Raw genomic sequence first — 13,005 nt, forward strand, 5'->3', positions numbered from 1 at the left:
TCCTGTAAATTCAATTCAGAGTTCAGATTCATGAGCACTAAGTCACATCACTGCACAGGCTTGACTTTTAAAGCCTTTCAGCCTCTTTGTCTTTGTATGCACAGTGCAGGAAATTGTCTTAGGCTTCCTGTGAATCTGAGCCCTGACACACACACACACAGAGCCTCATAGTAAAACCAGCACTCTGGTAAAAATCCCAGAAAGACCTTTGAGTCCATAGAGATGTTACATCAATATGAGTTTCAGGCCAGTCCTCAGTGCCATGGAGCTGCATGCATTCCCTGCTTCATTTGGGCCTTCTCTATATTTCATTAACCACGTGTATCAGTAATGATTCATTGATTTTTCTTAAACATGATCCAGACTGAGATGTGAGCAGATAAACAAAATGAAAACACATTTCACTCTCAGAATGTGTATTATATATATGTGTGTATGTGTGTGTGTGTGTGTGTAATATCAGATGTGTTTAGTTGGGCTGATTTCTGTGTGGTGTTTGAAATTGTGCATTGAAACGTCTTCCCTGCTCTCATATAGTCTTACACAGGTGTGTAAATGCTTCGGTCACACATTGCAAGGTGACATGTGAACCGCTGACTGTACAGCCATGGGTTTCTATGACCGTTAGCAGCTGTATGGATGTTGTGGTGGACTTAGGAAAATGCAGTGTTTGCAGGGTTTACAGAGTTTACACTTGATACAAAACAAAGTCTATCAGTATATGGGTGGAAAAGGCAGCAGATGTTTTTTGTGTCGTGTGATGTGTGATGTCAGCTCAGGGTCGGTATACACTTGAAGTTAATGGCATATATAGGTGAAAAAGCCATGTCTGCTGATTTAAACATAATCCAACTTCTCACAACTGGAGAAGTTGGATTCACTTCTCTGGCTCTTTTATTTTAGTCATAACAGACTCTTGTTGGATGTGGCTTTGACCTTGACAAGTCTATATTTGGAAACAGCAAAGCAGCCAGTCTGAATAGTGCGTTTAAGAGCAAATAAATAAATAAATAAATAATTGCAACTATTCATATACTATATCATAGTCCATTTTTTTTTACTCTACTACTTCTTGGCAGTAAGGATGCTCCACGCAGTCCAAATACTGTAAATGATTCAGATCCCTGGATTTAATGGGACAGCTGTGTCCACCACATTATTTTATTTTTTATAAATGTGTCTGAAGCTTTTTACGCCCTCAGTAACACTTGTGAGCCTCAGACGGCGTGGCCACCAGCAGGCTGAGATCACAGACTTAGGGGTAAAAGTTGTTTTCATCTTTGTCAGTTTCCATGGTTTGTTGCTGGTCGAGACGCATATGACTGTTGCTCTGTGGCTCATTCTCTACTTCCTGAGCTGAAATACCACAGGGGAACAGTGCTACAATGCATACCATCTCTATCTACCAGGCCCACTCTGCTGCTGGTGATCAGTCAAGTTCCCCCTAACAGGAAGGATTTTACATCATCATCGTACTATTAGTAGGGGCTGGAGTTTCCACATTTGTAATGAAGAAGTCAGAACAGAGCTGCCTGCACATTGTGACTGTGATATCAGAGTAACTGTGGGTCCAGAGAAAGTGACGAATCGCTTACACGCAGCTCTTCCATCTCTGTTTTTCCCGGTCGATTCTGTGTGGTATTACAAATTTTCCACTATTGGAAAACACCTCTGCCCCCTCTTTGTTTATGGAACAGACCTCGTCTGTCACTGAAACTCATTTAACCAGCTGAGAACAGTGAGTCAGTTTTCTCGATAAGCCGGCAGGAAAACAACAGCCCATGTGGAGGAATAAGATAGCGCTGGTAACATTTCCAGGAGTGCTCTAAAGCCACTGTTCTTTTTTCTTCTTCTTCTTTTTCTTCTTCTTCTTCTTCTTCTTCTTCTTCCAGATATATGTTTTGCATTTTATTCATTAATTCAGATATCACAGAAGACAAAATGTTTGCTTTTTGTTAGATGGTCTTTGAACGTCTCATTTAAGGGCTAGTTTTAGGTGTATGAGAAATATTTGAGCCATGCAATGGGCCTATTATTGTTTCTGGATCTTCTCTGTAAGATAACTGCCTTTGAATATTAGTCACGTTGCACTAAGAAGTTATATTCTCTAATTATCTGTGGTGAAACAGGGAACAGGAACAAAGTGACGGACCACCAAATGATGTTACTGTTTGAACTTCTCTTTGGTGGGACGTCCACACCTTTGGAAACTGGAAATTTTGCATGTCACAGAGCATGCTGTGATATTTCTGTCCATAGCTGACATGTTGCACTTCCATAATCAATAATTGACATTATTCTTATGTCAGACATGATAACAACAGCAGTTCATGTAAAGATACAGAAACAGCAACACAGCTGAGTGACAGCATGCTTTCACGGTGTGTGTACTCTTTGTTGACTGTCCGACAAATTCAGGCATCTGAATTGTTATCGGAATATAAAAAAATAAGTTAATATCTTCTATTCAATATGTAAGTCGAAAACAGTCATACATACATTTGCATAAAACACTATGCAGAATCTCTATTTGCAATCTATTTGTAATCAGGATTTCCTGTGAATGAAAATGCTTTACTGAACCACTGTTTTTAAAAAGGAAAAAAAACGCAATGTTGATCTATTATTTTAAAGTGATTTTATAATTTAAATATTTTGCTTTCAGATATTCCGTAATTTAAATAAATCCCTTTAAATATTTGTTTCAGTTCTGCATAATAAATCAAATCATTTATTTGAAGACTTGCTTGTGCCATTTAGTGCTTCTAGTTCTCCGACTTTGATTTCCATGTTGGCAGTTTAAATAGAGGTTGGATGTGTCTGTGAAAAAAGTTATTTATTAACCAATAATGCCCGGAGCCACTTTTACTCAGTGTTTCACAAGGCCTGTTTACTCTGTGCAAACACAAAAAAGGCCACAAACTCGGTATAGCCAGTGCTATAAGTGGTTTAAAGAAATATCAAATTTTCCTGAAACCATATGAGCATTTTTAACACTTTTATGCATCTACACAGTGACTACGCAGTTAGCCATTTAGCTAATTCTACTAAGCCGAGTGCCTGGTACTAGTGAACCATCCAGTGAAAACAGGGTGGAGGCAATTTTCTTTTTTTTTTTCCACATCATGTAAATACTTTAGATCATCACCAGGCCTAAAAATAACTGCAACATTATCCAAATCCACACCCCAGGCTTGTCTGTGACCAATATAGCCCCTGCAGAGGCTTTCATGCTGCGCTGTGGCTACTAAGTATATCACCTTTTTGTCAGCAGGCCTAGACAGGCGTGCTTTAAATAACCAGCCGGGGCTATATTGAACTTGAGACATTATGTAAGAGGATAGAGTGGTGGCTGGATGCACACCGAGGCTGTTTCCCCTCAACCTGCCTAAGGCCTGACCTGCAGCCCCTCAGCTGCCTCTGTCTCTCCCACAGCACATCCAGGTCATTCTCTCTGTCCCAGTCCACATGTCTGATCAAACCTGACTATATGAAATCTCGACCTCTTTGTTTCTGTATCTCCTCTCCTCACTGCCCAAGGCCAGATGCAGGGAAATGGGGCGCCTGGTGGTTGTCAAAGGGAATCCTATTCTTAGAAAAGGCCTGAGTCACTCCTGCTCCTGCTGTCAGGATCGGAGGAGGGTAGGTAGCTAGAGAACATGGATAAGCTTGTAGGAAGGATATGGTGTTCAGTCTGCTGGAAAGTCTCTCAAAACTGTCAATGATGCTATGAAGGCAAATAATTTCAGTTAGATTTAAAGGGTATACATAACCTTAGAAAAATGTATTACTATTGAAATGCTGCGGCTGCCTTTTAGTGCGATTAAACATAAACCAACCATTCAAAATGAAATGGAAGGTAAGGGAAGATATTTACTGCTAAATTGGTTACAAGTCATTGCATAAAGCCTGCCTAATTTTTAAATAAATGGTTAGGACTGGGTTTGTACTGAGCAAAGGTGCCAGATTGTTTTCACAAAGAGGATTTTTGCAGATTGATGGCTGGCCAGGCTGGTAGGTTCTTGGAAATAGCCAACCCACAACACTTCATTTGCATCCAAGACAACAGAGGGCATAACCTCGCCTGCAGGTATCCCTGATATGTCATTTATGGAGCCAGATATTTAGTTATAGTGATAATTCTTTTGTCTTTGGAAGCGGTGGACTTCTACCTCCGGACACACACTAAAAATCATCATAATTATGATGTTATAACCCTACATAAACAGCATTCGGTGTGAGGTTTTTGCATAAGGTTGATTGGTTATTTGCAAGGAGTGTATAAAGGTTCTGTATAACTGGTTCTAACCAGGTTTGTTACTACAAGCATTTCTGGAGGGTCTAAAAGTTAATCGTTAAACGGACCAACATGCATGGAAAGAGAAAGGTCAAATACATCGTGTTCTCCACAGACATTAAATATTCACCACCAAGATCCTCACTGCCAGGATTACATAAGTAGCTTTATATAAAATCACTTTTAGAATTGTAGATGAAATGTTTGTTCTGCTTTTGCATGGAAAAGACAATGCTTGAATAAAATCAGACCGTGCCATATAAAATGTGCAGGCGTCTATTTCTAACTTCTAAAATCAGCTCAGAAGCTAGAAATCATGCCGTTGACTTAAAGGGCAGTCAGCATGAGCAGTAGTTCAGCGTTCAGTTGGACTATGGTATGAATGAAGCCATGGCATTTCTGGTGATAACTCAGTAACAGCTTGAGGGTACTCAGTCAAATCTGGTACAAGCCTTCTCTTCAAGGATTCAACTTGTTGAGGATTTTGTTGGTCATTGTCCTCGTAAAACACCTTTTCAACCTTTACAAACAGAGAAATCACACCAGTCCTGTTTCTACATGCTAGATTATCCTGTTATAGTCTAATGATCATTATTACATGTGGATAAAACCAAACCACATCTGTCCCTGTTGATGAGTTGTAAAATCCAACGTTCGCTGTGAGTTCATGAAATTGTGCCACTGTTTTGTTCTCTGTATTTATTTTTCTGCAAAGCTTCCTAACCCACCCTTGCAAAATTAATAGCCTAATGGCATACTGCTGAATTGGCTGGATTGGGGAGGTTTAGCTTGGCGAGAGCTAACTGTGATCCGGTGTAACTACGCCACGTGTAATCTCCAGGCATGGGCAACACAGCTGTTGTATTTAGCCTCCGACAAGATAGCGAGGACCTTGTAGCTCTCCAGAGACCTGGCACCCTGATCTGGCCCGTCCTGCTTGGAGTTACAGCCAGAGAAAGTTGCTTTAAGATCACAGAGCAGACGGGGCTTTGGAGCAGAGCCCCTGACCTCTTCAGGGTACATAGTGGGGGAGGAGGAAGGTGAGGCAGAAGGAGGATGGTTAAACCAGTCTGCCAGCGACTGTCACATTCGTCTGAGGAAGGAAAGGAGTGGGGGGGGTGGCTGATAGCACTGACGGGTGCTGGTATCAGGCCTGCTCACGCTCATCCAAATCCCAGATTAAAAGGCCCCCGCCCCCTGGTTCGCTCGCTCTCTCTCCTGCACACACTCTCTCTCTAACACTCTTACAAAGCACCCCCTCCACTTCTGTCGTTTCTCTGACTGTCTCACTCTGTCTAACCCAGTAACACTTTTACAACCCCTCCACCCCCCCACCTCTCCTTTCATCTGTATATCTCCCTCGCTCTCCCCCCACCCTCCCTTGTGTAACAGTGCCCAGTGCTGGATTACTGAGCTCTGAGGCTGCTGAAGCAGGGGGGCAGTGGCAGGCTTCGACCACAATGGTGAGGTAGGCAATCTCATTTAAACAGACTCTGTTTTCTCCTTTTGGACAAGCTTCATGCTTCGTAACTCATCCTCTTTCTGTTAAGGCTACTCTTCAAGTAAACTTGCGAGAGCATGTGGAGAGGTGCAGAAGTGTGTGTGAGTTCTTTGCCATCAATGTGTGTGTGCTGTGAAAAGAGGCCGTACGGTTAAGAAGACTTTTTGCCCGTTGTTTTGTGCCAGGACCTGCCTCCAGCGTTCTTGTGCAGTAGCTGCTCCTGTTGTGCAGTTTGATCCAGTGTTGTGAGTCTGGTTCCAGCCCATCTGCATTGTTTTGATAATGTGACAGCAGCGCAGTGATGACGGATTAGAAATGGATTAGTGGCATAAGGCATTTTTGTCCCACTGTTATTATTTTTCCGTATGAATCTGTGTAGGATTAAAAACAATACCACAAGTAATCTGTCCACCAGCTGACACCCGTGACCCTTCGGCGGTTCCTCGGTACAGTAACGTGAATGCATTGGCCAGTTTTAGTTGTGACGTAAGAAAATACATTTCATAACCGGGAACAATGGCTGCAAAATGTGTCTGTCAGCCGTGTCTGGTTAGATTTATGGGTCATTTAAATATGTATTAAAATACATATTTATGTAATATGAAATATGATTAGACATTCTGTGCAAAAGATGATGATGTTAACACATTTTTCATACAATTACATTCAAATTGATTCCTAAAACATCTGCAGTGCTGCTGTAATTGTGCGTTGTATCTTATTTTTGATCCCTTCATGTGTATTATGACAGGGTGGTGTTTTTTCAAGATCAATTTTGGAAAGTGGTGTGAATATGACACGTCTGACCAGCTGATCCGCTGCATTTTGTGTCGTTGAATCCTAACTGATAATATAATCGGATAAACACATCAGTGTCTGCTTTCTAAGAACAGTTTAGTGGTACAGTAAATATTTCATCATTTTGTGGTACATCTCTGTCTGTAGTCAGAGTTTAAAGAAAGAAAAAATGTTAAAACAATAACATGCTTGCTGTCATGTTCATGAATGGGACACGGCAGAAAAATAAAAATTATGACATTATTGTTTTTTATTTCTTATATGCAGCCAGCGTGACATTTTTACTATCTATGGACAAATGTGGAATTCACTTTGTGTATTGCAGATAGTACATTTATCACCCTCTCCCTGCCTTTGAATCATTTCCTGTTTGTCTCCACATGCTCCACCCTCCAAATGCTCAAACAGCCGACATCAGAGGAGATATTTTTAATATCACAGGGCCTCCATTCTTACACATATTTATGACTAATCCTCTTGTAATCGTTCACGGTTCATTATTTGTAATGTTCCTCCTATAATCTGCTCCCCCCTCTGCATGTGGAATGAGAGAAAGTGCAGCAGATCGGTTTTGCCCCCCGGTGAGGATAAGGGGTCAGGTGCAGTCTGGGTCAGATGTCTCGGCTGCTGTGGTCTGGCTGCTGGTCCGGCTTAGGGCTTTGCCTCAGCCTTGCTTTTAAACACTACTTGTGTTTACACAGTATAGAGTTGGAATTACCATTATAACAAACATTAGCAGTTTTATCCGGGTACGTCTGAAAAGTGGCTGAAAAGTTCTCCCATTTATCCTCAGTGAACACAGAGATTGTGGAAACGATGTCCCTTATCTCCCCTTTACTTTAGAAACTCGTGTTTTCACGCAAGTGCTGTCACACACTTGGCATCATTACTAATTCTCCTGCTGCACCTGCCTCTCACTCCACATGTCTCCTCTTTCACTCTTCTCAGGTTTCTCCTCTGTCACAGTCCAAACTGGTCGGGCTGCTTTGTGATTGACAGGCTGCCAGTATCACTTTGATTCATGCGCTGAATGTCGAACAGTTACAGTCACTTCATCTCCACATTGCATGCCTGACATTTACATTCACAAAGAGCAGTTTCTATCTGTGTGGATATAGCAAATGTCACCCTCACTTTATTTGATCTGGATTCTGTTAGACAGAAACTCCAACAGTTGACAATAAGAATATCAGGCTCCTTGTTACCGATTGGGTTTTCAGGATTAAGAGCAATTGTTCATACAATTACCTTCTCTTCACAACAGCAACCTTTGCAGTGACCACATGAGCATTCTGCTGTGTATTTGCCCCTCTGAGGTGACACAGGATCTGCTGAGCTGACACATGAGTCTTATTTTTATCTTACTGTCATGGGTTTGTGTCATACAGCATACAAAAACAGAAGCGCCTAAATGCTCGCCCACTGTTCCAGCTCTCAGATATTATCTTCTCAGCACTGGCTTGATGAAGGCGCTCTTGTGTCGCCCACTGCCTGCTCTCCACTGGATTATATATTAATCAATAATAAGCTTTTGTAATGTGTCGTGTCTGCTGTTGAAAGGCAGTAATTTAGGATGTGAAATGAGTCATTTGGTCTTGTATGTCTTTGTTGAAAAAATGAATCACATGTAGAAGTGTTTTCTTTTCAAAGACTAACCGTTTATTTCGGTATGCAAATAATCTGATCTGTAACTTATTCATCAGGAAAACTGCATGCAACTGGGTGACTGTAGTGATGTATTTTTAGTGTTATATTTCAAATTTGGCAGAAATTATCTTGGACTTGAGGAGGGGGTGCTAATTAGAAAATGCTAATGACAACAAAAAAATCACACAAAAGTCTAGTTTTGTCTAAGGTTTTTCCTGTAACAGTGTTTTATAGCCATAAACACTGTGAAAAAAGCATGTAGATTGTTAGAACCTGTGTGTTATTGCATCTCATCTCTTCTTATTACTGATAAACTGTTTAAGGTCGGCTTTGTGAGCTCCTCCTCCGTGTGACACAAGTGAGCCCCTGAATGGCTAATGGTGCATTGGATTAGCCAGCAGTGGGACTCAGTAGTTAGGGAGGTTTAACCCAATGATCCCAGCTTAAACGTGAGCTCTAAATCCACACAGCTGACATACAGCCATTCACTGGGACACCCCCCACCCACTGACTACTATATATGTATTTCCTTCATACATTAATCACAGTTATTTTCTACTATGGATACAGCTTACTGATGCAAGTGCCGTTGTGTTTAGTTTATGTCTTGAGAATAGTGAATAATTAAGTGCGATTCAGGTAGGTCACTGTGTCAAGCAATCCTGTAAAGGTGCACAACCCTGGTAATTGGTCAACATACGTGAGAAGTGGAAGGGATAAATATTTGCCTGCAGTGTTGTGCGACAGAGGAAGTAAAATGTAATTATTAGAATTGGCTTTGCAGTACTGTAAACTTGTGAGTCATCAAGAGGAAATTTGTGTTTCCTTTTATTTTTAAAAGGAAAGAAAGAAGCTGTCTGTACTGACATACCGCATAATTGTGTAGAACATATTTTAAAAAAAATCTTTAGAAAAAGGAGCATAAATGTAACGGCTTTCAGCTGTCATTGTGCAGTACACTACATGTGCTTTCCAATCAAATCAAATCAAACAAATGTATTTGTCCCCTGGAGGCAATTCAAGGCATGTGAGCAGTTTACACAGTTAACACAATAATAGAAGCTGCTATGTCAATTTCTGAAAAGGGGGGGTAAAAAAAACGAAATAAAATAGATAGCATTAATATAAAAAATAAAATAAGACATCATCATCATGAGCAGGATGAGCAGGGGGTGGGAGGGATGCACAGTTGCCGACCTGAGGGGAGCCATTCAAACGCTGGGAACAAAGCGTGTGAGGGGTCCTGCAAGATCCTATGTCTGCTGCTCACACACTGTGTTCAGTGAGCTGAGTGGAAGTCCAGTGATTTTAGAGCAGACCTTGACTGTGCTCTGCAAACGGTTCCTGTTCTGAAGAGAGATGGAATGCAACCAGCAGGTTATAGAGAATGTCATGATGCTCACTATAAAGAATGTCTTCAGTGTGGTGCTGTTGGCACCAAAGGGGTTAAGTTTGATACTGCAGCTGCTGGCCTCTCCTGACGATCTCCTCGGTGTTAGCAGTGAAGGTGAAGGAGATATATGTACTCCTTCACTGTCTCTACCGGCTTTGTGGATTGTGCTGCCAGACGTCGTAGCCAGCTCCCTCTGCACCATCTCCCTCTGCACCATCTCCATGTTCAGCTCCAGTGCAGAGTTGTCGCACCAGTCCACAAACTGCTGGATCGCTGGGCCGTGGTGTGAGAGCAGCCTGAGAGCAGGGACAGGAGAACAGTGTCATCAGCACACTGGGTTAGATGACACTGGATGGGTGGACAGTCATCGGTGTATAGCATGAGGAGCAGAGGATAACAATCAATCGTCCTTTGTGAACCATGAATTATATCACAGGCAGAGCCACCAATGTTAACCCATACTGTGACCCATAAGGTGACTACATGTGTAGTATTTGTGTATTTGCTCTCACTAGCAGAAGAGTTGGACAGTAGTGCTGCAGTGCAGCATTAACATCATAGTAACACACATTTTATCCATGGCTGACATTGACTTCTGCATGAAGGTTATATGCAGTAAATAAGTGATTTTTTATTTTGTGTACATATGTTTAGGTGGTTCCACCCCAATATTACCGGAATCGAGGCTGAGCAGCTCCTGTTGACCCGGGGCGTCCACGGAAGTTTTCTGGCACGGCCGAGCAAAAGCAATCCGGGGGATTTTACCCTCTCTGTCAGGTACGCTCACCAACACTACCTTCTTTTTTGTTGTTGTTGTTGTTGTTGTGGTCCAGCACCGACCTAACTATTCTCAAACTTGAGAGCAAGCAAATCCATAGAGATTTATATCTAATCCTCAGTATAAGTAACTCTGTAGGTTTAATGCATTTTCTGGGTTTGAGATTGAGACTGAGCTGGTTTGACAAAAGTCACACGGACCAAGCTTCAGAGTGTCCAAAATTTCTACCCTTACGTCCACAAATGATGTAACATGTTGCCCGTGGGTGAATAGATGGCATTTAAACAGAAGTTGTTTTGTATGAGTGTTTCTAGCAACACATTAGATAACACTTTTGGAATGTGTGATTTACCACAAAATAGCTAGAAAATCTTTATTTTGGTCAGCAGGGTGGAGCTGAGTGGATCACAGTCAAGTGTAATACACTGCGAAACTTCAATCACGCCTTTTTTTCGACATATTTCTCTTAATGTCTTTAATTAAGGGCTCTGGTGTGTGGGGTGTGTGTGAAATCTCTGGTGAGTATATTCAGGACTTCTTGCTGTGTGATTACAGAAAGCAGGAAATAAACTGAGATAGAAGAAGAGAGAGTTTGAAGAGTGGCTCTTCCTTGGCAACGGAAGCTTTTAAGAGATACATCAGGCGGCCAAGCGGCTGGAAGAAAGCCCAGACGCATTTACTCTGTGACTGTAGCTGGCAGGATGACACGGTCAGGGAGAGGCTTTGTGTTTGAGAGGGAGAGAGAAAAAAAATGTAACACAGCGAGAGAGATGAAAGCCATCGGAATAGTCAGACTAGCAGTAGCTTTTTGAATGATGATAAAGAGTGAGGGACCGGTTAAGGTGTTTGACCTTCACCGCCTGTGGTTTGTGAGTGTGCGGTGCAGGGTGTCGTAAATCACAAACACCACATTCAGGAAGGTCGCCGGGGTGAGTTGTAGCCGCAGCTTGCCGCCTTGACAGACTTAAACACACATACAAGCGCACTGAGGTCAAGCGGCCTGTGCACTCAGCCTCACCACCTGCTACACATTGTAGGTCACTTTGAACTCAGGGGAAGGAGGATAAAGCAGAATTCACAGACGGGAGTCCAACTTTTGAACACATTCCTCTACCAGAGGCAGCTTTGGTTCTAGGAATTTATATGAGTGTGCTGCTGTTGTTGTCAAGTGTCAGATTAGACTTTTGCTGGCTGCTTGTGGTTTGTACTGCTGAAACTTTGACTCTTTAAGGAATTATTTTGTCTGCTAACCCTGACAACAAGCCCACACAGAGTGTATTCTAATGCATGGACAGCACACCGAGTGGTGTTTAAATCTAATATAAAAGTTAAACAACTTGAAGAGGAAATCTGTGGCCCTCTTCTCTAGATCTCCTCCACTTATCTCCACCACTTCCCCCGCCTCGCGCATAGAACAGATGAAGGCCGTGTAAAACTGCTGCTCTGAAGAGTGAAACACTAATGAGAACTTTTTGAGTTGAAAAAAATGCAATCAATTCAGAGTTTATAAAACTCTGAGATGGAGAAAGCGAACCTTTGAAGCAGAAAAAAAAGTTTGGCCCTAATTTATATACAAGTCCAACTCTGTAAAGGAGAGCAGCAGTCTGGTCAAGTTTTCTCCATCATTTTCCATGCTCTTTATACACTATAAAGACTCCCAAGGAGGAACTTTTAAGGGCAATCTTGAGAGAGAATTTTGCAGGCTGAATTACACAGAGGGAAAATGGATTTTTTTTTCTCCCTGCCTCTGTATTATATAATGCTAGCCTGCGTTTACTCAGATATGTTTCCACTGCTGCCAGGCTATTTATAGGTTTACACAGTCAAGTAAAAGAGCATTTTACCATTATCATTACTGTGCATGTCAGTACATAACAGATGCATCCGTAGATGGTAAATATTTGATCTACAGTACATCTAGTTATCACTGAACATCATTGTCTTTTCAGACTGTCAATGGCAGCTACATCCTGACTCACAATAATACAGTTATATACTGTAGTAGTTGGAGGACAGCACACATTGCTGTAGCCTACGCATTACTGACATTACTTTTACATTACATTACCCAGGGATCAATGCAACTGTCAAGAAATGTGTAGAATGACATCATCTAAATGACCCTTTGTCTCTAAAGTTAGGATATCTGATACTGCCTATTCGCAAACACAAAGACAGAAAGAGTCTCCACATATGTAACCAAAATATGACCATTAAATAATGGATGGTGCACTGACATTCGCTTGAGATGCAGAACATATTGAGCTATGTCAGATCTTAAGTTGTCCTTTTAAGCAATTATTTTCATTGTCCATAAAGATGGAATTTAAACAGAAGCAGAGGCTAAAACTTAATCAACCTCGGTTTGATAAGTGGACGGGATAAAGTATGATATTTCTCTCTGGTGTCAGGCTGTGTTTAGTGGAAGAAGAAGAAGAAAAAAAGTGTTTGTTGAAATAGCTTCAGGGCAAAGCAAGCAATAATTGATAGATTCTGGGCTTTGTACATGCATAAATAAAAGCTTTTTTGGAGCAATATATTTCCCAGTTATCCATGTTTGCGCGTTTCATCTTGTCAAGTGCATTAGTTAC

General features: G+C 41.6%; 1 protein-coding gene across 1 annotated transcript in view; it reads left to right on the forward strand.

Annotated features, from left to right (window-relative positions):
- Positions 1 to 13,005, forward strand: part of ptpn11b (protein tyrosine phosphatase non-receptor type 11b) — a 28,863-nt gene that overhangs the window by 1,812 nt on the left and 14,046 nt on the right. Inside the window, exon 3 of the mRNA XM_028409793.1 lies at positions 10,291 to 10,413. Coding sequence (XP_028265594.1) covers positions 10,291 to 10,413 — 123 coding nt within the window. The remainder of the gene's footprint in view (positions 1 to 10,290; positions 10,414 to 13,005) is intronic.

The sequence above is a fragment of the Parambassis ranga genome, chromosome 7 (genome assembly GCF_900634625.1).
Source record: "Parambassis ranga chromosome 7, fParRan2.1, whole genome shotgun sequence".
In the NCBI taxonomy this organism is placed as follows: domain Eukaryota; kingdom Metazoa; phylum Chordata; class Actinopteri; family Ambassidae; genus Parambassis; species Parambassis ranga.